This window comes from Cryptosporidium parvum, chromosome 2 (genome assembly GCF_000165345.1).
Source record: "Cryptosporidium parvum Iowa II chromosome 2, whole genome shotgun sequence".
In the NCBI taxonomy this organism is placed as follows: domain Eukaryota; phylum Apicomplexa; class Conoidasida; order Eucoccidiorida; family Cryptosporidiidae; genus Cryptosporidium; species Cryptosporidium parvum.
Window position 1 is genome coordinate 849,177 of NC_006981.1, and position 27,672 is coordinate 876,848.

Here is a 27,672-nt window from a genome sequence, read left to right on the forward strand (position 1 = left end):
CCCTAATGGAATTAATTGTCTAATTAATACTAAATAGTAATAGTTGTATTATTATCAAAGACAAAATTCAGTTTTTATTAAAGCAAATATGAGTAAAAGTTCTTCTAAAGAACTTAAAGTAGTACACTCCAAAGAAAAGCTAAATAATAAGTTATTTCATGAGTTTAATTCCCATACAATTTCTACAAATGATTCGAGAGATAATGAAGATTCTTTATTAGCAATTTCATCTATTAATGCAATACCTACATCACTTAAAATATCAAAAAAACATACAACTTCAAAAATAAATAATCAAATTGTCAATAACTCTTATAACTCAGTTATAGGAGAAGAAAATGAAGAAAAAGAATACTCTTATAATAAATTTAAGAGTCAAGAGTTAGATCATCAAGAAATCAAAAAGAGTAATACAGGACAAAAAAAAAAGAAATGGCATCAAAAATTCAAACTTTCTTTTTTACTTTTTAGTTATAACAAGAATATTGAAAAAAATAAAGTTAAGTCTATTAAAGACAATTCAAATATAAATAAAATGGAACAAAACAAAGAAAATATGAATAGTTATAACCATAAGCATAGTTGGACTTTACCACTTAAAGATTTTACTTCAAGTACGAAAAAAGAAAATTTTGAATCAAATAACTCCAATTTGAGTATTGGAAACAATCATATTGCTTTTTCTACTCAAACTTGTTCATCTTCATTACCTAAATCTTTGAACTCACATATATCTTACATTCCCACAACCAAATCTCCTACATCATTTACAAATACTTCTTATATATCATCTTCACCATCGTCATCATCATCTTCATCCTCCTCATCATCATCTTCTTCTTCCTCAGCTTCATTTTTAACACCATCATCATCAACTCAGTTATTTTCACCAAAAATGTCTTTAATATCGTCTTATATTACTCAAGAAGAAGAAGTATTAGAAGCAGGAATTTACGATAAAGATAATTTAGGTAGGAATGGTTTTAGTTTAAGAAGTATTACTGGCGATAGGGAAAGTATTATATATGATGAAGACTATGAGTCTTATTTAGAAAGTACAATTAAAGAACCATTTTTGGAACCACAAAGAAGAGAATATATTGGAAGGAAGACTCTAGTTTTGGATCTAGATGAAACTTTAATTCATAGCTCATTCCAGCCAATCAGAAATGCTTCTTTTACTATCAATATTGAGATTGATGGAGATTATTACGATGTATACGTATTAAAAAGGCCAGGAGTTGATAAATTTTTGAATATTGTTTCAGCAATATTTGAGGTTGTTATTTTTACTGCTAGCTTATCAAAATATGCTAATCCACTTTTGGATAGACTTGACCCAATGAATAAATGCCCTTATCGTCTATTTAGAGAGAATTGTACTGTAGAGGGAAATTCCTATATCAAAGATTTATCTAAGCTTGGAAGACCTCTTAAAGATATAATAATTATTGATAACTCACCTATATCATATATTCTTCAACCTGAAAATGCTATCCCAATTTCATCATGGTAAGATTTTAATTTTCACCTTAATTAATTAACTTAAGCTTGAAATCTTTAGGTTTAGTGACGAAAGTGACACTCAGTTGATTGACCTTATTCCTCTTCTTGAAGTAAGTTTACTATCGATTCTAATAATAATATGAAAAAAAGTGTGAGAGTAGTATATATAATTTGTAACTCATTAAAACACTATTCAATAGATACAGCAATATATATATGTTGTATTTATAGTCTTTTGCATTATATTAGAATCATCATTAATATATATATAATTCTAAATTACTCATTAAAGATGATTGCTCAAGGACATCCAACCTTATCTACTTCATTTGGAAGTATAAGTGATTATTATATATCTGATAATAGTAATAATAAAGAGCAGACAGAACTTATTGAATTTAGCAGTTCTTCTACAATCTATGTTGAATCATCATTTTATCATCCAAAAGAACTCTACTATTATTGACTTTACTCAATAAAATCTACATTAATTTAATATAATATAATTGATTTACAATGGGTTCTACTAGTTTCCTCACTATTTTATAAAGTTCTTTATTAAATTACTAACTGCAATAATTTTATATGCTACATTCATATACTTATTTAGTTGTATTTTACAATATTTACATGATTCCTTTGTTTTTTGTATTTCAATACTTTCCTCATCGTCTAAATCTGATGTATCCTTATTCCATTCTTTTACCAATTTATTAAATATCTAAAAGTTTAATTAAAATAAAAATTAATCAAATATTTGTAAATGTTTAATAATTATTGTTTCTTTCCAAGTGTAATTCTAGGCTTGCACAAAATTGACAAAAAGCCACTTTTGGCGCCAATGTTATATAAATATATATATAAAATTGCACAAATGCATGCAAACCTGAATTAATGAAAAACTTACCCCAGAAAAGTCTTCAGGATCTTTCGACTCTTTAATCACCTTTTTCATTCTAAGATAGCAGTAAATACTAATTTCATCAGGAATACCCTGTAAATATAAATTTTGTTAGTTATTGTTAATGAAAAAAAAATTGTGGCTTCCCGCCAAAAAATGCAATTTACATGCAATATAGAATAAAGAGGGAAAACCAATAGAATAGTGGGGTAGATATTATAAATATAAACTTACGCTTGGGAATGCGTTGTTAATTGAAAATTCACTTGTAGCAGATTCTACAATTGCTTCAAACATATCATCTTCTTCATTTCCTGTATAATCATTTTCTTCAGCACCATGAAAATGGTCACTATTTGCACATTTTGCAAAATCTGATGATAATTCAGAGCTATCTCTTTTGCGTTTCCCGCCTGTTCCTGTTGTAGAACCACCAAAAGAATTTTGTTGACCTCTAATTATTTGACCTGTCAATTTTGAATAAAGAGTGTATAGTTTCTCAATAATTAAGTCTGTATTGATTTTAGAGGGTAAACTATTATTAGGATTTGATTGTTCTGAATATTCTAGTAGTTTAAAATCTATTTCATTAATTCTTTGTATAATTGCAAGAATATAGTGAATATAATTTAGTTTAGGAATTTCATCTTGGCTTTTTGAGAAAGTATCAATAATCTGATTAAAATCAACTTTTTGAATGTTGAAATCTTCATTTGTACAACCAAAAATCGATTCTTTGTGATTATTAACTTCATTAATAAGATCCTGACAGTTTTGTAATAAATTATTAGAATCTTGCATTGGAATTTTTGAGTTTTCAAGATTAACATTAGAATTCTGTAAAAAAGATATTCTAAGTGCATTTTCAACTAACGAGGAAATAATATCATTCAAAATAAAGCTGAAAAGTTGAAGGGAATTAGATGGTATTTGAGAAACTTTAGTTTCTTTAAGCCCATTATTATATGTAGTATTCCAAGTAATTGAGAGCCATTCCTGCAGAGTGTTTATAGAAGGTCTAAAATTCTTTTCTCTTAACATTGCAAATTCTTTATAAATCTCTGCTGACATATTTTTGGTTCTTATATCTCTTAGTTTAAGTCGATCTTCAAACCTTTTATCAATATTAATCATCATATTTGAGGGTAAATTATTATTATTATTAAAGTCAACACCATCATTTTCATCTAAATCATTTATTGCATCATCTTCTTTAACTACTGAAGAAATACCTGTAATATCAGGATCTGTACCTTGAATCATACCATTTTCAGTATTTGAATTCATTCCTACATGTCTATGTGCTGATTTATTAATTAATGTGTCATAATCAAATTTGCTTACTTCTTGTTTGTAGTATTCACTAAAATGTTTCTTTATCATACTATTTGTAAGTTTATTTGAAACTTTTTTTTTCTTTGAGTTGTTAATTAGGGAATTCCAAAATAGTGATATCCAAATATTTAAATAGGATTGTACTAACCTTACACTTTTTTCTTGACAATCTTTATTCTTTAAAAAAGGTCTGATATCACCTGCAATATACATTGTTCTAGATATTACAGAGTTTATCGGAGAAAATGTAGATACCATTAATTCTTGAAATATCTTATTTGAGTATAAGGATTGTGATGACAAACAAATTTCATCTTGATTTCCTTTTTCTGATTTTATAGTTGTTTCCTTATTTGCTTCTATTTCTAAAGGAATACATCTTGGATGAACAATTGAGGTTTCATTTTGGTTTTGACCCTTTATTGGAGAAGACGAAGAAATTTGCGAATCATCATTAACAATTTCAGTTTTTGATTTGTTAGGAGTGTTTTCTTTTGGATCTTCACTAACAGAATTGTTATTTTGAGTTGAGTTAGCTTTTTTATTTGATAGAATTGCAATCAGTTCTGACTTAATTCCAGTCGGAAGCTCACTAATAATTTTTGGCCAGGAGCTTTTTGGACATTTCAATAATTCCTCATGAATTTGAGAACTATTTAAGCCTTGAAACTTTGATAAATCTGCCATTTATTATTAAATGTTTTTAACTATCTAACTAAAACATTCCAATCAGAATTCAATTAATATATCAAAACATATTCAATAATTAGATTCCTTCCAATTCTTTTCATATAAACGAAAATAAACAATGTGAAGTAATGATATGAATACTTTCTGCTTTATCTAAAAATTCTTTCTTTTTACTTTTTATTTTTTTTTAAATATTATTAAACTTTTCTGTATATTATTTATTTCTAATATTAGTAAACTTTGTTTAATTGTTTTGGTCAGATATTACTTTTTAACCAGTAAAAATAAATAAAAAAAATAATTATTCCAATCTTTTCAATAATAATTAACGTCGAATTATTGCAAATAGATATATAAATTTCAAATGATTAATGTTAAAGTCTAAAACTTAATATTATTATTGATTAAAAAAAAAAAAATTTTATATAAATTTATTTATATATAATTATAATAAATTTATATATTAAATATTGTTTCCTATACCGGTGTTTTATGTACGCCACGTAATTGATTTTTTTTTTTAATTAATAAATATTCACACGTGTACAAATAATATATTTATTTAAAAAAAGCCCAGATATTTTTATTGTTAGAAATGAAGCTTTTTATTGTTAATGAAATAGATATATGATGTATTATTATAAATGTATGGTATTAAAATATTTCAAGCAGAAAAAGTTCTACCAATATGTGGAATAATAGCAAGGAGAAATACACGAGTATTAACAAAATTTGCAATTCCAGTAATAAACAGAGAGTTTAACAAGAGATGGTTTCATTTTAATCAAAATAGAGAATTAATATCTCAAAATGATTCAAATTCCTCATTGCCATTGTTATTGTCAATAGATAAAGGTAAATTCTATAGTGATTTAGATGGAAATATAAAAAAAAATAAATTAAAGGATTTATTAAAGAATAAGTATTTAGGAATTATTAATAATAATAATAATAATAATAATAATAATAATAATAATAATAGAAGAAATATAAAACTAGGAGTTTCTGCTGGATTAATTTCATTATTATTATATATTTTAAGCTTAATTAAAGAAAGGAATGAAAATGAAAAGCATATAAAATCAAGATTTGGACCAAATATTGCTACAAAATATATAATAAATGTGATTAATGATCCAAAAATTGAAGATTCACTTAAAAAATTATTTAAAAGAGTTTTAACAAGTTTAGTTAAAGATGATGAGTTTACAAAAGATTGGAAAATGGGAATTAGACATGTTATTAAAGAATGTGAAGATGAGATTGGTGAGAATTTAACAAATGTTCTTAAAACAAAAATTGTTCAGGATTGGTTATATTCTACAACAAATGAAATAGTAGATTACATGAGCAAAGCTCCTGATATTATTTCAAAAACTTCCTCTTTGTTTTCAGATGCATTCAATCATCATATTTTCACAGAAAATTCAAAGAAATGGTTGGAAGAATTTATTCATAATTGTGTAATTAATAACAAGAAAATTATTCATTCAATAAATCACTTATTAATTCGGATTTTTAACACAAAAGATATTCAAAATAATTTGAGTGATTTATTTAAAGATGTTATTCTTAATGAAAGTACTCAAGATTATATTAGTTTAGCATTTTGGAATGTAATAAGAAAGTCTATAATATTTCCAAAAAACTGGTTTAATGGAATTAAAAGTACTGAAAATTCACTTAAAAAATTGGTTAATTCTAAAGAAGACTCTGAAAAATAATTATATTATATTTATATTAACAATATGAAATATATATTTATACATTTAAAAATATTATCACAGCAACATATTTTTTTTTTTAAGGTTTACTTACGTGTATAAAATTACACATGCAAATTAGTAATTTGCATGTAATTTAAACTACATTTATTAATTTCAACAAATTTTGCTCAATAATTAAAAACAAAGAAAAGGTATTTCAAACATTTAAGATTAGAATTTCTCTATTTTATATATTTGTTTCTTTTGTATATAGTTTTACTTTCTCCACTAAATTCTTTTTTTTTTTTTTTTTTTTTTTATCCAAAAGTTATTTATGAATAATATTGCCACGTGCGCACACGTGTATTTTCCCCACACTATAAAAATATATTTTTTTAAAATTAATATTAAATACCCGGTATGCTATTTAATATTAATTTTTTTACTAAAAATAATAATTGTTTGTTTAATTATTACTATTATTTTTGACAAAAACAGCTAAAATAAGAACAAGAGGGCGTATTTAAAGAAGAAGTTAGTGAGAGATAAAGGAAAATAAAGATTAATTGGGGTTTCTTGGAACCAACCCTTGTTTTAAGCTATCTTCTTCTTTTCTAGTGACATTGTTATTGATTTAAAATATAATTCACTTTGATTTGTTAAAATCAAAGTGCCAAGTATTTAGAGAGAAGGTCAATCTATCTAAGAAAGTCCTGGAGAAGAAAAAGTAAGATATAAATATAATTAATATGGAAAGCATATCTGAGGAACTAATTAAATTGCTTTCAAGAGAAGATTTGGAGGATGCAATAAGAAGGCTAAATTCAGAAGTTTCAGAGTTGAGAGATGAGGTTAAATTCTGGAGATGTAGAGCAGAAGCAAGTTCAAAGGAACAAGGAAAAGTACTTATTAGAAGTAGCATCTCTGAAGAAATGTTAAATGAGTTAAATAACTTAGCAGGTAAAATGGATATATTGAAGATTGCGGATGATGGGGTTAACAAAGAAAATAAGGAAGATTCTGATTCAATTAGTAACAGAAAATCCATTCCAAAGCCATTTGCTGTTGCAACTGGTGTTCCAGGTGTTCCTGCTACTGCTACTACTGCTTCTGCTACTGCTACTACTGATACTGATGCTCCTGCTGCTCCTGCTCCTGCTCCTGCTCCTGCTCCTGCTCCTGCTCCTGCTCCTGCTCCTGCTCCTGCTCCTGCTCCTGCTCCTGCTCCTGCTCCTGCTCCTGCTCCTTCCTCTTCTTCAGCACTTGGCGCTCCAAGTGATTCAAATTCACTTCCAGAAACAGAAAATGTCTCAAGAACAGCCATAAATGCAAAGTTGAAGAGCATGATTTTGAAGAAGGCACCACCTAAGATGATGAGTAGGGCAGATTTTGTGAAAAAATCCGAACTAAAGAGTAGTAGTGCAGGAATTAGAGGGAATGGTAATTCAGAAGTTTCAGCACAAAGTCAAATAAGTAATGCTATTAAGAAAGGATCCTCCAGGATTTCTCTTCAATGGGGATGTTTAGCTGAAGAGTATCCAAAATTTGATGTTAGTGTTGAAGAAAACTTATTTAAGGATTACTTTTCAGAGTTTGAGGAGAAGCTTTCAGTACTAATCAATGATGAGGAGTCTAAAGAAGAATCCAAGCTTGAACTATCTTCCACTTCAGTTTTTTCAAAAGATTTCCAGGCTGAGGAGTTACAGATTCCAAATGAAAAGTTATTCGAATGGTTTGTTAAGAAGGAAAGTATAAACAGTAAGAAAGTAACAATGATTAATAATCAAACACCTTCCAACACTGACCAATTAGTTTTAGATCAAGGTAAACTATTAAATATAGGCGACAGATCAATAAATAAAGAAAAGAGTCTTGCAAACAAGAAAGACCAGAAGCAAACTGAAACAACAGGAAGCGAATCAAGGGCCTGTATTTTCGGATCAAAAACTAGTAGAATGCTCCAAATCACAATAAACTACTTTAAGAAGAAGTTACCAAAAAATCAACAAAAAAATTTAGATTTCTTCAAAAAGTCTATTCTACAGTGTACTTTAGACAAAGAAGGAGTAAATTTATTGTTGGAAACAGTTCCTGATCCTTCTGAAAATGCTGTCAAATATGAAGTTTGGAAGGAATGTGTAACAAGTGTTGAAAAATATCTGGAAAATAATTCAAGAGAAACTTTATTTGAAGAGGAGGAGTTTGTTTACTTTTTATCTAGAATTCCAAACCTATCTAAAAGACTTGAATGCATGATTTTGAGATCATCATTTGAACAATTATACTTAGAGTCACTTAAATGGATTGAGGAAAAGATTCGGGGACTAGAACTCATTTTAAATCATCAAAGACTTCCTTTACTTTTCAAGGCTGTAGTAGATTCAAGAAATATTTTAAACAGTAAATTAGGGAAAGAGAATCAGCAAGAGCCTGACAAAGTCAAATTTATCCCCTTATCATCTTTGAAAAAGCTTCAAAGTTTAAAAAGTCCAAATATCCAAGGAAAGACTCTGCTTAATTTTATAAGTTCTATTGTTGGTGAGATTTTTACAACAGAGGAAATTTCAATAATTAAAAAATCTTCTGAGAAAAACATTACTATGGTTTATACAATGGTAACAGATTTAATATTCTCTTGGCTTGAATTAAGGGATGGATCAGAAAACCTTGTTTTCTCTACAGAGAATCATTCTATTAAAGAGGGAATAACAGAGTATAGTGATGAATTCCATAATATTATGAAATTGTTCTACTCTGAAAAGTACAGCCAAATGATTAAGTTGTGCAGCTCCTTTAGAAGGATGCTAAAGCTTTATGTTGCTTCTTGTTACTACTTTGGGGATATTTCCACATTTCTTCCAATTGGAGCAAAGTCAATTCAGAGAAAGCATGATCTTTTCGAGACATTATTTGAGTTTATTAGCAAATATAATGTAGCCTTAAAACAAGAAACAGCCAAAGAAGGCGACCAGACTTCTCCTAAAAGCGTAGAAAATACTCCCAGGGAAAATTCAAAGAAACTATTTACTTCAACCAATACCAGTGCCAGGAGACTTTCTCATATAAACGACATGAAGAATATCCTAAATCCCGAAATTAACTCTAAACCTAGGGAATTCTCTGCTAAAAATATAAATATCAATGCAAAACCCAAAACTAATATACAGCAATTATTTGCAAAATCCATTGTAAGAGAGCTGAATTTAAAGCCTCTATTCAATAAGAATAATGAAAACAGAATTGATAGACATGTTAGTTTTTCGGATGGAAAATCTGAAACTTTCAGTAATAATAGCAACGGTGTTGCTGCTGATTTGACAAATGATTCTGATAAAATAACAGAAAAAGATGCAATTTCAGGTAAATCAAAAACAAAAGTTGAAACCAGCAACTCCATTTTATCGGAGAACATTGAAGAAACAGTGGCCTTATCATTAGAGCCTTTATATGGAAGTAATCAAGAAACCAGTAATAAAAGTTCAGCCATACAAGTAAGTGAACAGGGCCGTTTAGGAAAGAGATTCTCTATTCTGGAACTTTCTAAAGAAGCTAAAGAAATTCTCTCAAGAAATAGTGATAACACTTTCAACATGAATTTGAGTTCATCTTTCGATGATGATGTTTCACTTGACGATGATGATGATAATGAAACTATTGCACTTTCATCTCCTTCTTATACTCGGGTTTTAGATATCTCTACTATGTTAGACTCTAAAATTGCTCAAGATGAGGAATTCTGTAACACAATTTCAACTAAATTGGAGAAGGATAGCACTAGGAAGAAAGTAGTAATTATGGCAGAAGACTACGAATCTCCTGTCAGAAATAATACAAAGTTTAATAGAAGGCAATCAATCAGAAGAATGTGCCAAATTGCAACATATCTTGATAATAGTGGATATAGTGATGAGATTGAAGAAGCTAATGATGATCTAAATAACACCTTATCCAAATATAAGTCTCCAATGGTTCCTCGTAAAGCATCTAATCATTCTTATCATATTAGTTCTTCTCCATTTTCTTCTGGAACAGAAAATAGTCAGGAAGTGAACTTGGAATATGATCAAGAATTTGAAAATGATAACAGTAAAACATGTGTATTAAGTGATATACTTGAAATTAGTAACCCTTTGGATGATTTAAAAAAACCTAATGTTAACAAAGAGAATAATACAATTATTCACAGCTCTAATCACTTAAACCAGTTACAAAATATAAATACTAATTCCAAAGGATCTTCTGAATATTCACCACAGAAAATCACTTTCACAAGAAAATCTGGAAGATTTGGAGGTACTTTGTCTCCCCCTTATAATTAATTTGCATGCAACTTTGGCGCCGGTAATTTTCCTCTATTAATTTTAATAATTGCAAATGGCATGTAAAGAATGAATGGGGAATTGGCGGGAAGTAACATGATTAAATCTAAAAATAGTTTAGGAAAGAAATTGAGTTAAATATTAAGGTAAATTTTTTTTTAATTTTTCTTTTTTGAATGGAATTCTAATAATAAAATAGTAATATTAATAACAATATTATAATTGTCAAATATTTAAGATCTTTCCAAATCTAAGTGTTTGCTAATATTTTTAATAAAATTTTGATTCAAAAAGAAGAGGGTGCAAATTTTAAGAATAAGTTTGACTTAATATTTGGAAATTCCCAAAAAAAAAAAAAAGATTCCTGTAAGCTTAAGACGAGTAGTAGAAAAGCAAATATTGAATAAATTAGTTTTAGTTAAAGAGTAAATACATAGTTTATAAAAAGCATAAAAGAGGAGGGGATGCCACAAAAAACATTGGTAACTCATATTTCTCACCAAGATTTGGACACAGTTCAAAGAGGAACAGAAGAATGGAATCTTTTGGAGCATTATCTTCAGGTTTGCTGTAGATCATCTAGATCTCTAATTCAGCAGATATGGCATGTTAATATAGGTAGTATTTCAACATCATTTGATAGAAGGACTCAAGACAAGTTGGTATTGTATTGTTGGGTAGATACAAATGAACTTGATCAGAATAATTCAATTCAAGATGTATCTAGAAGGGGGTTCAAAATTCCATCCAGTGGGATGAAGTTTACTTCAGGTAATATTAGACTTCCAGGAGTTCCTCAAGCCTCACATAATGGAGGAACTTCAGTGAATAGTAGGGATTTGCAACAAGCAAATAACACTAGATCTAATAGTATGTTTGAATCTGATTATACTCCAGCAACAAGAAGGTTATTTGAGTTTTTCCTATGCAAAGTTGGCGTAGGATGCTCAGTTGTAAAAAATGATGAGAGTGAAGCAGATGGTGATAGATTTCCGATACCCCCAGAATATGATACGGTTTTTTTGAGAAATAAACAAATTAATCCTCCTTCTATGATAAATTCAAAAGTAGCAATGGATAGTGAATTAAAAGCAAATGAATTTAATTTATCATCAGCATTAGCATTATCAGCAGGTGTATTACCTCAACATACATTTAAACATGAATATATTATATATGATAGCTTTCAAGTAGTACCAGAATATTTAATACAATTTGAATATGATTCTTCATCACCAGAACTATTTGCTGTTCCTTGGTGTGATGAATGTCAGGATTCACCAGCAATATTATGGTGTCAAGCTGATACTGCAAGATTATGTGATTCATGTGATGAAAGAACTCATAGACATAATAAATTAGTAACAAGACATATAAGAATCCCAATAAATCAAATGCCAAGAAATTCGGGAAATTGTCCAGTTCATACAATGGATAGTTTAGAAGAGTTTTGTACATTATGTCATGTACCGATGTGCAGACTATGTAGGCCATCACATACACATGCAGATGAAAAGACTCCTTCTATGATTATGCCGATTAGCAGAGCATATAGGGCTCAGTTAGAGAGGCATAATAAACCGCATCCATGTTTAAATTCAAGAAAGATGGAATTATTAGAAAAGCTTGAATCTCAGCAATTAATTTTCAATGATGTTCGAGCTAATATGTTTGAAGTAGAACAAAGAATTTACTCAATTTTAGAAAGCTCAATTACACAGTTACAAATTGCTACAGAATCAAAAATGAATAAAATTTTGTGTGAACAACTTATTTTAAATCAGTTATTGCAACAAGTTGAATGGTCCGAGGGATTTCTTCAATATTTACAATCAATTCTCCCGCCTGCAGATTTTTTATTTGCATGGCTTAAACATTGCCATTACAGAGAAGAAGTTTTTCAACTTTGTGATATTTTAACTAGTAATGAACAATTTTTCCCTGATTCAAGACTTGTTGGAAGAGTTGATATTCTTTCAGAATCTGCTCTTAAACACAATAAACATCATAAACACGCAAAGAGTGACTTATTTACTTAAAATGAAATCAATCTAACTATTTAGAGATGATTTTCTGAATGAATGTATGCTTATGTGTGTTTTTTTTAATATTTAATTTCCTTTTTCTGAAGAATTTCTTTGAAAAATCAAGTATAGCAATAAACAAAAAAAATCATATATTATTGGGAAAAGATTATTTAGGTAAATAAAAAATATTTATATATATATTTTTTAATATTTATTGTAAATCGAATTTTACATTTTTTCCCCTAATTTATATTAGTTTTTTGTCAATCCACATGCAAACATGCATATACAGTTTCTGTTACATGCAATAAAAATTGCCAATATTAACTTAAAATTTTGATGTGGACGACCGGTATTTAAAGTTTGCATGCAATTATGTAAAAAAAAATTTCTACAAATATTAACACGTGTCAAAAATATTAAATTGAAAAAATGATGAATTTATGAATGTTTCAATATTTTGTTAATTAAAAAAAGCAAACAAAAAATTTTTTTGTGTATCAGTACAAAATAAAGAATAAAATAAAAAATAAGTAAAATATTAACAAAGGTATTTTTGTGTGAGTTATAAAAATAAAACAACTATTTTGGAAGCTAATAAAACAAGAAAGAAAGTAAAAATACAAGTTAGAGCTGAAGAGCTTTAATAGACAGGAAATAAATGTAAATAAAGGAAAAATTTAACAGTTGTAAGAAAAAAAGTGGTATATATTTAAGATAATCCTTATACTTAAAATCTTGTCAAATATTAGTCATTAACTTGTTTAAGGGGAAATTTGTTTAATTTACAAGGCACATTGTTTTGTTCAAATTAAAACAATGTCTTTAAATTGCAAGGCGCCATTTCGATTTTGAATTAAAGATTATTTTATGAAAAAGATAGGGACAAGAAAAGTGTGAAAGCAAATAATATCATTATCATTATTATTACTATTATTATTATTACTGTTACTATCATTACTACTATTATTATTTTTAATACTGGACTAAATAACAAATAAGAGAGATAAAAAGAAAGTAAACTGTAATGTTGAAATCTGATAATAACATTTCTTTTTAGCAAGTGTTAAAAAAAAAGAAGCTAAAAGCTCAAATAATGCAGGGGGGTTCAAACGAAGATGTACAAAAATTAAATCCCAAAGATCATGATTCAATATATAAGCCAAAAAGATGGTTTCATGCTTTTTCTCCTAGATATTTAAGTTTTGGTTTTATTTCCCCATATATGAAACTGAAAGATAAAGAATTAATGAAAGAGGAGGATCTACCAGAAATACCTTCAAAGGATGATCCATTTATATTGGGGAGACATTTAGAACAAGCATTGAGAAGAGAGGAAAGAGATGCGATTCTGGGTGAAAGAGAGCCAAGTTTAATGAGGGCTTTATTGAGAGCATATTATCCATTTATTTTAATATGCATTTTTTCATTAACAATAATAGATGTGATTCGTTTTTCAGTTGGATTTATTATTAAAAGCATTGTGGCAGATTTACAAAAGCCTATGCCACTTAATGATGCTAGCAAGGTGAATTCAGTTATTAATTTCTTATTGGTTTTTTTTATAATGCTGTTTTCATCTATATCAATACCGCATATAGTTTTTTTTCAATACAGGTATATTTTTAGAATATATTCAAGTTTAGCAACAAATATATTATGGAGAGGTTTGAAAAAGTCTGGAGGTCTGTTGGTTCGAAAAAGTATTGACAAGAATGGTTTAATACCTCCAACAGTAATGGATATGAATTTAATTGAAAAGATGAATAAAGATCATAATAATTCAAAGAAATTTTTTAAATTATCAGCATTAAGTTTTTTTAAGAAAAAATCATCATCATCATCTAAAGAAATTGAAATGAAAGATTCACTTAAGAAAGAATTCAGTATTTCAAATTATAATGGAGGTGAAAGTTTTAGTAACTTAAAAGATTACCAAAGTCATGCAATCAGATTAAACTATATTAATATATACAATGTAATGATGGGAGATTTATTTCCATGTTCTATTCTATTGGGAAATTTAATCAGCTTAATATTATTTCCTCTTAGAGTAATACTAGCCAGTTATGCAATCACCATTATATTAAAATCATCATTACATAATGGAGAAAATCATTTGGATTGGATAATCAATGTATCATTAATATCATGTATTACAACTTTGACTTTATTTATATCAATCAGTGCAATATTTCAAATAAAAAGTGGATTTTTAAGAAAACCATTATTTTTTGCAAAAGATTGCCGATTAGACGAGTTACGATATATACTATCAAATATTAGAACAATTAAGCTCTTAAATTGGGAAAGCTTTGTTTACAAGAATTTAGTCGAATTAAGAACATATGAAATGTATTGGAGAGGAAAAAGATTATGGCTATCAGGTTTTTCAGAAATATTTAGTTTTTGTTCAAGTTATTTTTCTCAAGCCATATTATTTACATCTCTTGGATTATTATTTAAAAAATACTATGGACAATTTTCTATTCCAGCTACAGCAACTGTACCTATAATTTTTTCTTTAAATACATTATTTACTTCAGTAAGTATGCTTCCAGATGAACTTGGATATGTTGTACAAGGCTTTGTAAGTTTAGCTAGAATACAAACATTCTTATTTTCCAGAATTTATGATTATCCTATCTTAAAAGATAGAGAATTTGTTTCTAACCAAAATAACAAAAATATCTGTTGTGGCATCATTAATAAGGGTAAAAATATGATTAATCAAGAAGATATTAATATAATTGAAAAACAAGTTATTGAGGAAACATTTCAAAAAGTTGCCTTGTGGTATATTAATGCAACTTTTGCTAGACAAATATATGATGATCCTGTATATAGATATCTTCATCAATTAGGCTATTTGAGATCATGTGGAGGAATGGATCTTGTATATAAGCAAATTTATAATCATAAAAATAAACAAGAAAATTGTATTTTAAATTTTGATGAAATTAATTCTGATGAAGATAAGTCACAATTGGTAAATATGACAACATTAACAGAAATAGCATCATTTAAAAAGAAATTTTCTTTTGATAAACAAAATATTGAAAAAATTCTCAAGTATTTTGAGACTTCTCACGAGAATAATTCATTAGGGAATTGGGAATCTTTCGATTATAATATCAATTCTGAGTCTGATTTTATTATGTTGGGAAAATTAAATCCCTGTCTAATTGATCTAAATATTAAAGTTAATTATGGTGAAATTTGCTTTATTATTGGTGATCATGGATCTGGTAAAACAACATTTATTGAAGCTATTCTTGGCGATTTATTTAGAATTCGAGGTGATACTTATTTGGGTACAGAAATTAATCAAAATGATAAAATTTCAAGAAATGTTGAAATTATTAATTCTAATCCATGGATACCTTTTGGTACTTTTAAAGATGTAATATTAGCAGGAAGAGAATATAATACAGAAATCATGGAATGCGTAATTCAAGTTTGTCAGTTAATAACAGATTTGAAAATGTGGCAATTAGGTTATAATCATTTAATTGAAGAATATGGCAATAATTTGAGCAATGGTCAAAGAGCAAGAGTATCTTTAGCAAGATCTATTTATCAGAATTATATTAATATTAATGGTAATCATAATGAAATTAATCAAAGAAAGAAAAGAATTATATGTATGGATTCAATTTTTGAACATATGGATCCAAACGTGACTATGGGTATATTGAATTCTTTATTTTCTTTAAAGATGCATATGGAAAACCATAATATTAGTAAATATGATAAATATGTCTTAGATATGATTATACCATCCAGAAGGCAAGAAGATTGTGCAGTTATTATAACTTTGAATGAGCCAACTCTTTCTTATATTATGAGAAAAGATAGTTTTCAGACTGATTTTAAATTAAGGTTCTTTAGGATCAGTGAAATGACAATTAAGGAGATGACATATGATCAAGTTCTTGATGAAATTGTCTTAAAATCGGATGCTAACTTTGATTTTGTTCAAGAATCTAATGATTATTTAGTTCAATCTAGCCAACAAGATCAGGATCAAGTTCAAGCTCAAGGTCAGGCTCAAGGTCAAGCTCAAGGTCAAGCTCAAGGTCAAGACCAAAAACAAAGTCAAAACCAAAATAACCAATTAAATGACAATAGAACAAGTGAAAATCATAATCAACAAGAAGATTATGCGGGAAATGAAGAGAATGATCAAGATCTTGAAATCATAAGATTGGCTTCCAAAGAGAATAATGATAGCAAAACCTCCTGCTCAAATTCTAGAAGGAATTCTTTAAGTACTCCAATAATTTCTTTTGGAGAAAATGGATTACTTAGAGCAATGGAAATTGAAATTAGTAAATTATTATCAAAATCCGAAAATTCCGAAGATTCAAATGACAATGATGATAATGGTACTAACAATAATGGAAAAGACGTCAAAAATCATTTGATGAATGATCCAAATTCATTTGACGAAAATTTTTTGGAATTATCAGGACATGTTAAACTTGAAAGTTATTCATGGTATTTATTTGGATTTTTTGGAAAGAAAAATATTATTCTTTTAATTATTTTATTCATTTTATTATCATTATTAATTTGTTCAATTGATACAATAGTTATACTTTGGAGTGGAACTGACTTAGATATGAGAAGAGAAATGATGTTAAAAAGACAATTTGATTATGAAGCTATTTCAAATCTTGGATTCAAGTATATGATGGTATTTGTTGGTATTACAATTATTGCTTGTATTATTAAAATTACTGCAACTTATATTGAAATTAACTCAATTTTAAGATCTGCAATCATTCTACATAATAGAATATTATTTGAAATGATTATTTCTCCATTAACATTTTTTGATTCTCAAGATTCACAATCATTGGTTAATATATTCTCAATGGATCTTGGTATTATTGATGGTGAATTAAATCTTGGAATAATATTAAAATTCTTCTCAGCTATGGCATCTCAAGGTTATATTATTTGGTCTAGTCCTATTTGTATATTAATATATCCAATTTTAATATGGTATTACTTTAAGTATATATTTAAACCAACCAGAATTCAAACCAGAGAAAGTTATAGATTCTTATTAAATACATATGGTCCTTTATGTAATAAGACTGAATGTAATATAAGAGGATCTTCTACTATTAGAAATATGGGATTTTCTGAATATTATAAAAAAGATACAAGTAATGTATTATATATATTACAAAAAACTTTCTACTATAGCTATGCTATAGGAATATGGAGATTAATTCGTACTTTATTTTGTGGCATATTATTAATGTTTGTGTTATTTATATGTCCAACTATTTCCAGAATACTTAATTTTGAGCTTCCATTATGGATTACAAGATTTGCACATAGTTTTCAATCAGGTTTACTTTCAAGTTTTTTGGTATTATCATTAACAATTATTATTGCTTTTCCTAATACAATTACATCTTTAATTACTGATTTTATTGATTTGGAGAAGAATATGTGTTCTGTACAAAGATTTCAAATACTTGAGAAGCAGATTAATCATTCAATATTTATTGATAAAAATAAGAGTCAATCATCAATTGAAACTTTTAGTGAGATTAATATACCAAATAATGAATTATTGAAAAATGATAATTCAAATAATAATAATAATAATAATAATAATAATAAGCAATTATTACTGGATTCTATTTCAGATACTTGTATGAATTTACTAATCAAGAAGAAACATGGATTATTAATTAACAATATTGTAATGTCTTATTATAACAATTCAAATGTGATCTTTGATCATTTATATATGTCAATTCTTCCAGGAGAACATATTGGTTTAATAGGAAGAACAGGATCTGGAAAATCATCATTATTTCAATGTATATTGGGTAATTATAAATTAGATAGTGGTTTTATTTCTTTAGATGGGATTAATATTGAATTAAAGAATAATAATAATAATTTAGATTTCAATTTAACTAATAATAGTAAAATAAGTAATTTAGTAAAGAATATTCCAAAGCAAATGTATGGTCATACTATATTTGAAGATTGTATTAAAGAGATGTATAAGAGTAACGTTGGAAGAAATCAATTTATAGGTTATATACCTCAGAATAGTATATTTATTAAGAATTGGAGGGTAAGAGATTATATTGATCCATTTCAAGAATTTTCTGATGATGATATTTGGAAAGCTGTTAAAGATTTAAGTTTTGAACCATTATTTAAAGGTTTACCTAATGGATTGGAATCGATAGTATATTCTGATAATTATTCTGATAATATTAATAAGATGATGAATAACAATAATAATAATAATAATAATAATAACAATACAAGTAATCATCATAATAAGATTCAGAATAAGAGAAATAGTAATATGCAATTAAATAGTAAGAATTTGGATCATATTAATCACAAATATTTATTTTCATTATCTCAATTACGTTTAATTTCATTATTAAGAGTATATTTAAATTCTTCTAAATATAAGATTATCTTGGTTGATGAACCACCAATTATTCATAATAAAGAGAAGAATAAGGTTAAAGATTTGAAAAAATCTCAAAATAATATATTGAATATTAGAATTCATCAAGATAAAATCAAGGGTAGTGGAAATAGACGTCAGATTAATATTAAGTTTAATAACAGTTTTGATTATGAAATTGATAATAATGAAAATAAAGATGATGGTGATGATGATAATAATAAGATTCCATCAATATCTTATTTAATAAATAAATATTTCAGACATTGTATAGTAATAATAATAGCTCATCATATGGAATCAATAGAATTTTGTGATAAAGTTTATATTATGGGTAAAGGAAAGATAGAGAAAATGATTGATTTGAAAGAAAAGATTAATTATGATAATTTACAGAATATATTTAAATTGATACACAGCTAAGTAATATTAGATAAATAGATATTTGTTATTATTATTAAACAAGTACTAATCCATGAAAATCATCAAATGCAAGATAACTTTTTTGGAGATTATTAATACTAATACATGAGAAATAAGTTGGTATAATACTTGAATTTGGATAATTATGAATTTGATCAGAAATAGGAAGTGAAGATTTGACAATCCATATAATATTTGTAATACTTTGATAATCTTCAATCTTTAAAATTTTACTCAAAAAATTTGGAAATATCTTTGTATGTATAATTCTTGGAAATTTTAACATGAGCTTTTCATTATTTATATTGTTATCAATTTTAATTCCATCTTTTTTATTGGAAATATAATTATCATAATAATTATCAATATTTTTATCATTTTTCTTATTCTGGAAAAGATTTTCAACTTCAACAAGTTCTTCAGTGAAGTTATTCTTAAATTTATCATTAACACTGTTATTGTTATTGTTATTGTTATTATTAATATTATTATTAATATTATTATTATTATTATTATTATATGTAAATTGGATTATAGGCTCTTCGCAAAAGGATAATATTCCAATAAATCCATGAAATTGAACAATTTGTCGAATTAAAGAAAATATGGAGTTAAAAATGGTATTTTTATTTGTAAAGTACCCAAGAATATGGTACTTATTTATAATTTGTTCATAATAATTATTTATTATTAATGAACTTAAATCTGCATTCCAAAAATTAATAGAATCAATTACCAATAATTTTGCTTTATTATTATGATTATGATTAGAATCAAAATCAATGTTGGTATTTGTAATTGTTTTAAAATCACTATTAAAGTAATTAATAGAAGAGTTATTTATCATTTGCTTTAAAATGCATAATAAATCTAATAAATCATTTACAAATATAATATTTAAATTACTGAGACTTTTTTTAATTATTTGATTAATAATAATTTGTTCATCTCTCGTTTTTATTTTAGAAAAATCAAAATCTTTTTGATTAAAATTGGTTTTATTACTTTTACAATTTTCTTCAATTAATTGAAAATAAAAATTTTGATTTAATAATTTCTTTTCAATAATAGGAATTAAATGTTTTTCAGTAAAAACTTCAATGGAAAATCCTGAATCAGTATCTATATAATACACTTTCTGATCATGACCACCAATTTCTTCTGGTAAAATACTTATTGCAATAAGATGCATGATTAGTAAACTTTTTCCTGATCCAATAGATCCCATAATTCCTAAAATATCACCTGGTTTAAAACTTGTATTTTCTTTTCCTAATATTTCTTTTAAAATTTCATCTTTTATATCCATACTATATAAATTTTTTATTAAAACTCCTCTTAAAGTATCATCCACTTCTAATAAATTCTTTTCTTGTATATTATAATGATGATTATGATTATTATCATTTTCATTTCCATCTTTTAATTCTATTTTTCCATTTATTTTTTCTGAAAATCCATCATTAATCCCTTCTTTTTTTCGAAAATCTAAATCTCCTGATTTAGAAATGAATTTAAGCATTCCCATTGTTAAAGATATTTCAAGGAGAAAAAAAAATGAAGGAAGAAAAGTTTAGAATAAAAATAGTAAATTTAAAGTAAAGCTTTATATACCCCCAATTAATTAAAAAAAAAAAAAAGTCTTTACTCTTTTAAATATTACTATTTATTCTTATTTAGTTGCATTTTTTATTTCTTTTCTTTCAGAAAAAAAAAGAAAATAGAAATAAAAATTTTTTATTTGATTATTCTTCAGTTATTATTATTACTATTTGCTTTATTCTCCTCACACCATTTTATTTATTAATACCGGTACTAATATTCTTTCGGCGCCTGTCCACAAAGTCTTTAATGCATGCATGAGTTGCAATTACGTGTAATTTGAGTGCATGCAAGTAATAATTTATTTGCAATTATTATATAAATAATGTTATATTAAAAAAATTAAAAGTTTTTAATAAATAATAATAATAATTAAAAATGATTTGGAGATAATAATAATCATAATCATAATCATAATCATAATCATCACAAAAATATAATATTTCATTTTCAAGTTTGGAATATATTTATAATATTAATAATTTTAATAAAAAAAAAATAAGGTAAAAACTGCTACAATACTACCAATAACAGCAATATAGCATTAATAAAAACACAAAACAAGGCAAAAACTGCATTACAATAGTTACAATAAAATATCAACTAATACCATGAGAAAAACAAAACAATCCAATCAAAACCAAAATATACCTGAAAATCAATATATTCCCATTAATAACTATAAAGTTATTAAAATACTTGGAAAAGGTGCCTACGGAACTGTATATCAAGCTATTAAAAAAGATAATCAAAGTGATACAGAAATGGCTTTAAATATTAATGAAAATTCTTCTCAAAATTCTCAAGATAAATATAAAACAAAAATAAAAACAAAAACAACAAAAAACTATTATAATAATAAAAAGTACTATGCTATTAAAGCTTTTGATAAAGATTTATCTAAAAAAGGTATTCATCCAAGTATACTTAGAGAAATTGGTATTCTTAAAGAATTATCTAATCATCATTATTTTAATCAATTATTCATTCAATTAGAAGATGTTATACTTGAAAATGATCGTATATTTGCTATTTATGAATATGGTGGTATATCATTATTAACTTTTATTGAAGAAAAATGTTCACATTATAATTATAAAAATAATCAAACTCATCCTCACCCTCACCCAATATTAAATCTACAATTTGGTATTAATATATTTTTTCAAATTATTAATTCTATACAATTCTTACATAATCTTGGAATTGTACATCGTGATCTTAAACCTGAAAATATACTTATTAATGAAGATAATCTACAAATCAAAATTGCTGATTTTGGACTTGCTAGATCTATTCGAAATCATTCATATACTAATTTTACAAATGATGTTGTTACTATTTATTATAAATCACCAGAACTTATTATTTATTCAAATATGGATAATTTTAATAATAAAAATCATTTTATTCCAGAAATCTCTCTTCCTTTTTCAATTGATTCTTGGAGTATTGGAGTTATTGCTCTTGAATTATTTATTATTATATGTAATCAATATAATAATTCTCAAAATCAAAATTATTCAATATATAATACAAGAAATCATCTTAAAAATCAAAAAAATGATTCAATTATTTGGTCACCTTTCTTTTTTGAAGGTAATGAACTTTCTGTATTAGATTCTATTCAGAAAATTCTTCATCCAAGTCAAAAAATTAATAATCTCAAAAACTTGCTCTTACCATTATTTCAATCTTATCCACAAATATTTTATCTTATTTCAGAATTACTTGAATTGGATCCTAATAAAAGATGTTCCTGTATTCAAGCTTTTCAAATACTTGAAAATTTTAAGTCAAATAATTAACTATTCACTACAATTTTTAATTTCTTGGAAAAAATGGTGGTGGTATAGTTCTTATATTATGTCTTGGTAATGAACTATATCTCTTTTGATAACTATTTTCTTCTTTACTAATATTATTATTATTGTCATTCACTTTATATACTTTTTCTCCCATATTATATTGATAATAATATCCTCCAATATTATTATTATTATTATTACTGCTACTACTACTACTACTATTATATCTCAATGAATTAGATCTTGATAATACTCCTCCTGGAGATTGCGATGATGATCTTACCATCGGGAATTGTAATATTATTGGATTATTCTTGGTCATTTGAGAATAATTCATTTCATTTCCTTTTATTATCATTGGTGATCCTATTCTAGAAACTGTTCCACTTAATGATCCTGAAGTTGTTGTCGTAGTTGTTGTACTATTACTATTACTATTACTATTACTAGTATTATTTGAAATTAAAGCTGAAGATATTGTTGAAACGATCTTATCATAACCTAATTTAAACATATTTCCTTTGAAATCATTTGTAATTTCATTATTATTACTCGTATTATTATTTTCCACAGTATTATTATATTGATGATAATTATTAACCAAATGATCATCATTCAATTTTTTTGCTATTGAAGATGATGATAATGATAAATCTGATTTTCTATTACAATAATTTGAACCAAATGAAAATTCGGAAGGAACTATCATTAACATCTGACTATCATTTAATTCAGTACTTTCTTTATTGTTGTTACTATTAATAACTTCAATTCCATTATTATTATTATTATTATTATTATTACTATTACTATTACTGTTTTCTTCTATATCACTCTTTATTTCATCTTGATCCAAACCAAACATACTAACTTTTGATTTATAATTCTCTAATTCTCCATATAAATCATTGTTATTACTACCATTACTACCATTATTACCATTATTAACATTATTCATATTATCATTATTATCATTATTATTCATATTATTCATATTATTATTATTGTTATTATTCATTTTAATATTTCTCAATGCTAATTTAAACATTTCTGTTGCTGATCCAATAATTCTCTCAGTATCATCTAAATTGAAATCTATTAATCCTTTATTATTAATATAATCCTTTTCTTCTCTTTCTTTTTCTTCTTCCTTTTCTTTCTCCTTCAATTTTTTCATTTCATCTGTTAATACTCGTACTCTTTCTGATAAATCCATAATCTGTTCATTCTTTAATTTAATATTTTCATATTCTTCATCATAAAATTCCAACCTAACTTCTCTTATTGTTTTTTTTACCAATTCACTTTTTCCTATTATTTCTATACTATTCAATTTCACCAACTGATTATTATTATTATTATTATTACATATTTGAATCCCATTAATTATCTCTATCATCATCATCATCCTCTCTTCTCTCTCTCTCAACTTATCAAATTCTTTCTCAATTTCTTCATTATAATAATTATTATATTCTTTTTCTCCAATTATTTCTATACAAGTCTCTCCTACTACTAATTCTGGACTTATTCTTGTTCTTACTCTTCTTACATCTTCCTCTTTATCAATACTAATATTAACACTTCTTCCTTTCTTCATTGTATACTTTAAATCTTCCAATGTTAAATCTTCATCTTCTTCTATTACTAAATCCTCTGTATTATATAAATTCATTATCTTTTTATGTCTATTATAATTATTACTATTATTCATATTATTATAATCATTAATATTACTATTATTATTACTATTACCATTGTTACTAATATTATTATTATTAATACTCTGGAAAAGAATTCTTGAATTCTCAAGCTCTTGAATTCTCTCAATCTTTTCATTCTCTATTTGATTTATTAAATCATAAACTGAACCTATTAATGAACTTTTCTCATTCTTAAGCTCCTCACAAATCTTTATATAATTATTATTCTCCTCTGTTAATCTATTAATATTCTTTATTAATAATTCATTATCCTCTTTAAATTTAATATTCTCCATATAAAGCTCCTCATTCTCTTTACTTTTTAATAATATATTTTGATTAAATTCATTAATTATATTCAATTTCTCCTCTTCTAATGTTATTAATTTCTTATTAAATTCATTATTTTCATTAATTAATAATTCATTTCTATTCTTTAATTCATTTAATTGATCATTCAAACAATGAATTTCTTCTAATTGTCTACTATATTCTTTTTTTCTTCTATCAATTATTATTTCCATTTCTATTTTCTCTTTATTATTCTTAACTTTATCAGATTCTATTAATTTCTCTTGATCTTGAATATAATCTTTCAATTCTTTAATTTGATGAATAAATTTCTTATTTTCATTCTTAATATTTTCTATTTCATTATTTAATTCATTATTTTTATTATCATAATATTCTAATTTCTTTCTTAATTCATATATATCTTTTTCTTTTATTAATATATTTTGATTGATTTTTTGAAATTTCTCACAATTTTCTAATATTATATTATTCAGCTTTTCTGCCAGAATATTCTTTTCATTAGTAATTTGTTCTAAATTGAATTCTTTTTTTTTCATTTCTTTAAAAAAACTATTAAATTTTAATGATGTAATAAATGTCATTTTTTTAAATCTTTGATTTTTTTCAAATAATAAAAGTAAATTAATTAATCCTGACATAATTTTTACATTCTTTTTTGATTCTTTAAAATTTCTCTCTTTTCTACTTTCTTGTCTCCATAGAGAAAAATAATATTGTAAAGTTAATAATCTTTCTTGTAATTTCTTTTTTTCTAAATATTTTTGTGTATTAGTTGAAATAGTTTTTGATATTATACTAGCAGTATCAATATTTTGTATTTTTGTGATTGTATTATTATTAACTTGTTCTTTATGATGATCAAAATCATTAAGAATATTTGTTTTATAATTTTGATTAATATTAATATGATAAGATAATCCTTTTGATTTATTTCTTCTATATTTATTAATCATTTCTATTGCATCTGATAAATTATCATTATTTTCTGTAAGATTTTGTTTAATAAGATTAGTTCTTGAAATAGTATTAGAATTAGTAGTTTTAGCTGATATTTTTGAAATAGAATCTTCAGGTCGAATTCCAAAAGAACTTTTACTTTTATCAAGATTGATATCTTCTTCTTTAATATATTTTGAGATCGAATTTTCATCAAATTTTTTATAATCTTCATAATGATTTTCATTTAATAATAGATCACAAATATTATTGTTATAATTACTTTGAATATTATAATTTGAAGTTAATTGTTCTTCAATATTTAAAACAGTTTTATTACAAGAATAAAAAATTAAATAAATTTTGGAGATTTTAAAACTTCTTTTAGCTTTTTCTTCCATAATTTTAATTTGTTTTAATGAATTTTCTATACTAATATCATTAATTAATAATTTATTTGTATTATTATCTTGAAATTTATCTAAACCAAGTATCCATTGTTTTTTACCTTTTTTATCAATTTCATCCAATAATATACATGGGAAATATATTACAGAATGTAGATGAATTTCATCAGAATTTGTTTTATTTGATGAATTTTTTAGTTTATAATAAATAGATATTTCTAATTGATCATCAATATCATATTTATACCTAGGAAATGCATATGGCCAAGTATCAATTATTTGCATTCCATTACTTTTACTTTTAATAGTTAAAGAAATTGTTTTAATTTCTTCTTCATTTCTTAAAGTTGGTTTTGGTATTGTTAAACTAACAATTCTCATTTTTTACCAAATATTAAAGGGTAAAAAAAAAAAAAAAAGTATGCTTTCTTTCTTTATAATTACAGTTTGTTTTTCATTCCCACGCTTATAATGTAATTATTTTATTGAATTCTGTGTCAAAAAAATAGGATAATTATCAAACAGTCTTGACCTGTTGTGCATGTATTTTCTGATCATATGCATTTGCATTACCGCTTCTTGCACCATTATAGTTTTTCAATTTTATATTGTAGAATAACCCACAAAGGCGTCAATGTCGTATTTACCATCTTTTAAATTAAATTTTGGATATTTGAGAAGATTGAAATTATATTTTAATAAATATTAAAGAATTGTTTGAAGTTTGTCTTTTTTTTTAAATAAAAAGTTACCATAAAACTTTCCTTTAATAGTTTTATAATTTAGTATTTACTAATACTAAATTAAATTTGAAACTATTTCATTTTCTATTCTTTTTTTTCCTTTCTTTTTTTTCTGTTGGTAAAAATCTAAAATAATACTTTTGATTTAAAATCTGACCATTCTATATATTTAACTAATATATAATTTTTTTTTTTTTTAAATTAATATTTTCAGATTAATTTTTGTGTAACCGCCCCACACGCAATTAGTCAAATATATAAATACAGAAAAAAAAAAAAAATGCATTGGCGCCAAGTTGTCATTATATTATTAATTCTTGTAATTAAAAAGAAAAAAATTGAGAAAATGTGGCGCCAATGCAATATTATTAGTTATATGGTCTTCCCACATTATTAAAGTAATATTAACAAATAAATATTATTAATAAGTAAAAAATTGGAGGAATTAACCGCATATTGTGTTAATGATGGGAAATTTTTAATATAGATAATAATTTAAAAACAATCACAATTTTCATTATCATAAACCAAAGAGGGAAGAAATAATATCTTTGAAAAAAAATAATAATAATAAAAAGCCTCTTGGATTATTGTTTTTTTTTTTCTTCTCTTTTTCTTATACATCAAACTAGAAGTCAAAAGAAAATAAACAAAATTCAAATAATTTACTTGCTTAAATATAAATTAAGTGGAAACCTGTCAGATTAAATAATAATAGTATTCCTCAAAAAATTATTTAAAGTTATACTATTTCTCAATTTTTTTTTTAATTCTTTCTACATATTAAAGTT

At 25.3% G+C, this 27,672-nt stretch overlaps 10 protein-coding genes across 10 annotated transcripts; 7 read left to right on the plus strand and 3 right to left on the minus strand.

Annotated features, from left to right (window-relative positions):
• Positions 1-88: 88 nt before the first annotated feature.
• Positions 89-1,516, plus strand: cgd2_3810 (hypothetical protein; the record flags this gene model as incomplete). Its single annotated transcript, XM_001388202.1, has 1 exon — positions 89-1,516. The coding sequence occupies one exon, from the start codon at positions 89-91 to the stop codon at positions 1,514-1,516; it is 1,428 nt and encodes a 475-aa protein (XP_001388239.1).
• Positions 1,517-1,645: 129 nt separating this feature from the next.
• Positions 1,646-1,972, plus strand: cgd2_3820 (hypothetical protein; the record flags this gene model as incomplete). The annotated part of the gene is made up of 1 exon (XM_626566.1): positions 1,646-1,972. One exon carries the CDS (start codon positions 1,646-1,648, stop codon positions 1,970-1,972), a length of 327 nt encoding a protein of 108 aa, XP_626566.1.
• Positions 1,973-2,623: 651 nt separating this feature from the next.
• On the minus strand, positions 2,624-4,429 carry cgd2_3830 (hypothetical protein; the record flags this gene model as incomplete). Its single annotated transcript, XM_626567.1, has 1 exon — positions 2,624-4,429. The coding sequence occupies one exon, from the start codon at positions 4,427-4,429 to the stop codon at positions 2,624-2,626; it is 1,806 nt and encodes a 601-aa protein (XP_626567.1).
• A 647-nt stretch (positions 4,430-5,076) lies between these two features.
• Positions 5,077-6,156, plus strand: cgd2_3840 (hypothetical protein; the record flags this gene model as incomplete). Its single annotated transcript, XM_626568.1, has 1 exon — positions 5,077-6,156. The coding sequence occupies one exon, from the start codon at positions 5,077-5,079 to the stop codon at positions 6,154-6,156; it is 1,080 nt and encodes a 359-aa protein (XP_626568.1).
• Positions 6,157-6,887: 731 nt separating this feature from the next.
• cgd2_3850 (possible FH2 formin homology domain) lies at positions 6,888-10,457 on the plus strand (the record flags this gene model as incomplete). The annotated part of the gene is made up of 1 exon (XM_626569.1): positions 6,888-10,457. The coding sequence occupies one exon, from the start codon at positions 6,888-6,890 to the stop codon at positions 10,455-10,457; it is 3,570 nt and encodes a 1,189-aa protein (XP_626569.1).
• A 464-nt stretch (positions 10,458-10,921) lies between these two features.
• cgd2_3860 (BBOX Zn finger domain containing protein) lies at positions 10,922-12,496 on the plus strand (the record flags this gene model as incomplete). The annotated part of the gene is made up of 1 exon (XM_626570.1): positions 10,922-12,496. The coding sequence occupies one exon, from the start codon at positions 10,922-10,924 to the stop codon at positions 12,494-12,496; it is 1,575 nt and encodes a 524-aa protein (XP_626570.1).
• A 1,084-nt stretch (positions 12,497-13,580) lies between these two features.
• cgd2_3870 (putative ABC transporter with 2x AAA and 11+ transmembrane domains) lies at positions 13,581-19,367 on the plus strand (the record flags this gene model as incomplete). The annotated part of the gene is made up of 1 exon (XM_626571.1): positions 13,581-19,367. The coding sequence occupies one exon, from the start codon at positions 13,581-13,583 to the stop codon at positions 19,365-19,367; it is 5,787 nt and encodes a 1,928-aa protein (XP_626571.1).
• A 34-nt stretch (positions 19,368-19,401) lies between these two features.
• On the minus strand, positions 19,402-20,895 carry cgd2_3880 (possible AAA domain containing protein; the record flags this gene model as incomplete). The annotated part of the gene is made up of 1 exon (XM_626572.1): positions 19,402-20,895. The coding sequence occupies one exon, from the start codon at positions 20,893-20,895 to the stop codon at positions 19,402-19,404; it is 1,494 nt and encodes a 497-aa protein (XP_626572.1).
• Positions 20,896-21,520: 625 nt separating this feature from the next.
• On the plus strand, positions 21,521-22,777 carry cgd2_3890 (Ser/Thr protein kinase; the record flags this gene model as incomplete). Its single annotated transcript, XM_626573.1, has 1 exon — positions 21,521-22,777. A coding segment is annotated over one exon (1,257 nt), but the record flags the coding sequence as incomplete, so codon positions are not given.
• A 16-nt stretch (positions 22,778-22,793) lies between these two features.
• Positions 22,794-26,519, minus strand: cgd2_3900 (hypothetical protein; the record flags this gene model as incomplete). The annotated part of the gene is made up of 1 exon (XM_626574.1): positions 22,794-26,519. One exon carries the CDS (start codon positions 26,517-26,519, stop codon positions 22,794-22,796), a length of 3,726 nt encoding a protein of 1,241 aa, XP_626574.1.
• Positions 26,520-27,672: the final 1,153 nt, after the last annotated feature.